The sequence below is a fragment of the Cebus imitator genome, unplaced genomic scaffold, assembly GCF_001604975.1.
Source record: "Cebus imitator isolate Cc_AM_T3 unplaced genomic scaffold, Cebus_imitator-1.0 Scaffold50, whole genome shotgun sequence".
Classification (NCBI taxonomy): Eukaryota; Metazoa; Chordata; class Mammalia; order Primates; family Cebidae; genus Cebus; species Cebus imitator.
Window position 1 is genome coordinate 791,823 of NW_016107365.1, and position 2,802 is coordinate 794,624.

General features: G+C 45.0%; 1 protein-coding gene across 1 annotated transcript; it reads right to left on the reverse strand.

Annotated features, from left to right (window-relative positions):
• Positions 1-1,887: 1,887 nt before the first annotated feature.
• Positions 1,888-2,539, reverse strand: LOC108303671 (60S ribosomal protein L12-like). Its single transcript, XM_037738158.1, has one exon. The coding sequence runs from the start codon at positions 2,448-2,450 to the stop codon at positions 1,953-1,955; it is 498 nt and encodes a 165-aa protein (XP_037594086.1). The 5' UTR covers positions 2,451-2,539; the 3' UTR covers positions 1,888-1,952.
• Positions 2,540-2,802: the final 263 nt, after the last annotated feature.

Genomic DNA, 2,802 nt, shown 5'->3' on the forward strand with positions numbered 1-2,802 from the left:
CAGAAGTTGCCGTGAGTTGAGATCATGCCACTGCACTCCAGCCTGGGCGACAGAGTGAGACTCTATCTCAAAAAAAAAAAAAAAAAAAAGATTTAGTGAGGTAAGGCGAAAGGCGTAAGGGAAGCTGGAAGGTATTCAATTATATTCAATACTCATGCACCAAGCATTGGGGTAGGTGATATGGACATAAGGACTTCACAGCTTGGTGTAGGAGGCAGGTACCTAAATAAACAATACTATGATGCATGCGTCTGGGGGTCAGAAAGACATCGATTTTTTTGTTTTTGTTTTTGAGATGGAGTTTCACTATTGTTGCCCAGGCTGGAGTGCAATGGCACAATATCAGCTCACTGAAACCTCCGTCTCCTGTGCTTAAGCGATTCTCCTGCCTCAACCTCCCGAGTAGCTGGGATTACAGGCATGCACCACCATGCCCAGCTAATTTTTTTTTCCCCTCCCCGCCTAATTTTTTATTTTTAGTAGAGACAGAGTTTCTTCACATTGGTCAGGCTGGTCTTGAACTCCCGACTTCAGGTGATCTGCCTTCCTCGGCCTCCCAAAGTGCTGGGATTACAGGCATGAGCCACTGCACCCGGCCAAGACATGAGTTTTTGAATCCTGCTTTTATTCTTTGCTAGCTGTATAATTTGGGGCACTTTTTAAAAATTAAGAAAAACAAATTTTTTTTTTGAGAAAGAGTCTCACTCTGTCACCCAGGCTGGAGTGTAGTGGCCTGATCTCAGCTCACTGCAACCTCTGCCTCCCAGGTTCAAGTGATTCTCCTACCTCAGCCTCCAGAGTCGTTGGGATTATAGGCATTTGCCACCATGCCCGGCTATTTTTTGTATTTTTAATAGAGACAGGGTTTCACCATATTGGCGAGGCTGGTCTCGAACTCTTGACCTCATGATCTGCCCACCTCGGCCTCCCAAAGTGCTGGAATTACAGGTGTGAGTCACCGCACCTGGCCTGGGGCACATTTTAAACATCTATGATACTCAGTTTCCCTGTCTATGAAATGAAGATAATATTTAAGATTCAGGCTGGGCGCGGTGGCTCATACCTGTAATCCCAGTACTTTGGGAGGCTGAGGCGGGTGAATCACAAGGTCAGGAGTTCAAGACCAACCTGACCAACATGGTAAAACCCCGTCTCTACTAAAAATACAAAAATTAGCTGGGTGTGGTGATGCCTACCTGTAATCCCAGCTACTTGGGAGGCTGAGGCAGGAGAATCGCTTGATCCTGGGAGGTGGAGGTTACATTGAGCTCAGATTGCACCATTGCACTCCAGCCTGGGCGACAGAGCAAGACTCTGTCTCAAAATAACAATAACAATAATAATATTTAAGATATTGGCTGGGTGCCGTGGCTCACACCTGTAATCCCAGCACTTTGGAGGCTGAGGTAGGCAGATCACCTGAGGTCAGGAGTTTGGCTGCACCTGGACAACATGGTGAAACCCTGTCTCTACTAAAAATAAAAAAATAAAAAAATTAGCTGGGAGTGGTGGCACCTGTAATCCCAGCTACTCTGGTGGCTGAGGGAGGAGAATTGCTTGAACCTAGAGGAGGCAGTGGTTGCAGTGAGCCAAGATTGAGCCACTGCACTCTAGTTTGGGCCACAAGACTGAAACTCCATCTCAAAAAAAAAAAAAAAAGTAGCATCTTCAATTTATTTTATTTTTTTTTACAGTGTACAAAGTCTATGTGAGCACAAGAAAGTGACTTAACTGCCTGTAGCATCAGACCAGATTCCTGGATCACAAGTCTGAAAGCAGCTTCCAGATGATGCTTGTGGATATTTGGAATAGTATCTACTAATTTCTTTTAAGCAGCTGTGTTTCAGCTCCACTTCAATAAAAACAGCCAATTTTCTCTTCTGTGAATTCTTTTTTTTTTTTTTCCACCAGTTGTTACATGACCTTTATTGAAATATTTTCCTTTGTGCTTCTTAACTAGCTGGGCATTCCACAGCACCACTGTTGATGTCATCTATGATGTCGTGAGGGTGGTGGCCATCAACATTACAGCCCACAGACTGGGCAGTCCCCAGGATCTCTTTAATGGTTCCAGAGAGTTCTCTGGCTAAAGATCGGTGCTGCATCTGTCGAGCAATGTTGACAATCTCATCGAAAGTGATATTCCTGCTGTGTTTAATGTTTTTCTGTTTCTTTCTGTCTCTTGGTGGTTCCTTAAGGGCTTTGATGATCAGGGCAGAGGCAGAAGGCACCACCTCAGTCTGGGCCTGTCTGTTCTGAATGGTCAGTTTCACTGTAATCCTCAGGCCCTTCCAGTCACCCGTTGCCTTGGCAATGTCATCACCAACCTTTTTTGGAGACAGACCCAGGGGGCCGATCTTGGGGGCAAGTGCAGAAGTGGCACCAACTTCACCCCCAGTGCATCTCAGGTATACGACTTTGATCTCGTTGGGGTCGAACTTCGGCGGCATGGTGGAGGCGGCTGGTGTCGGATGAACCCGGATTCGGGACGACAGAAGAAAGTTGCACCTTGGCCTCCTTCGAGCCGAAAGCCGAAAGCTTCTGTGAATTCTTAAAACTCAAAGAAACTTTGATTCTTTCAAGTGTTAGTATGATGACCTAATTGAGTGCCTAACTCCTCTTACATAGAAAGGAATAAAGATTTGATATTCATCTTCATTGTTTTTTGTGGGTTGGTTTCCTGTTATGTTTTTCCCTCTGTCTAGGGGAAAGGAGTAAAGAAAACTTCCTTGTAGAACTTCTGCTGTAAGGAACATATTTGAGAAAATAAACACGGAGAGCAAGTGAGTTTCTCATTAATAT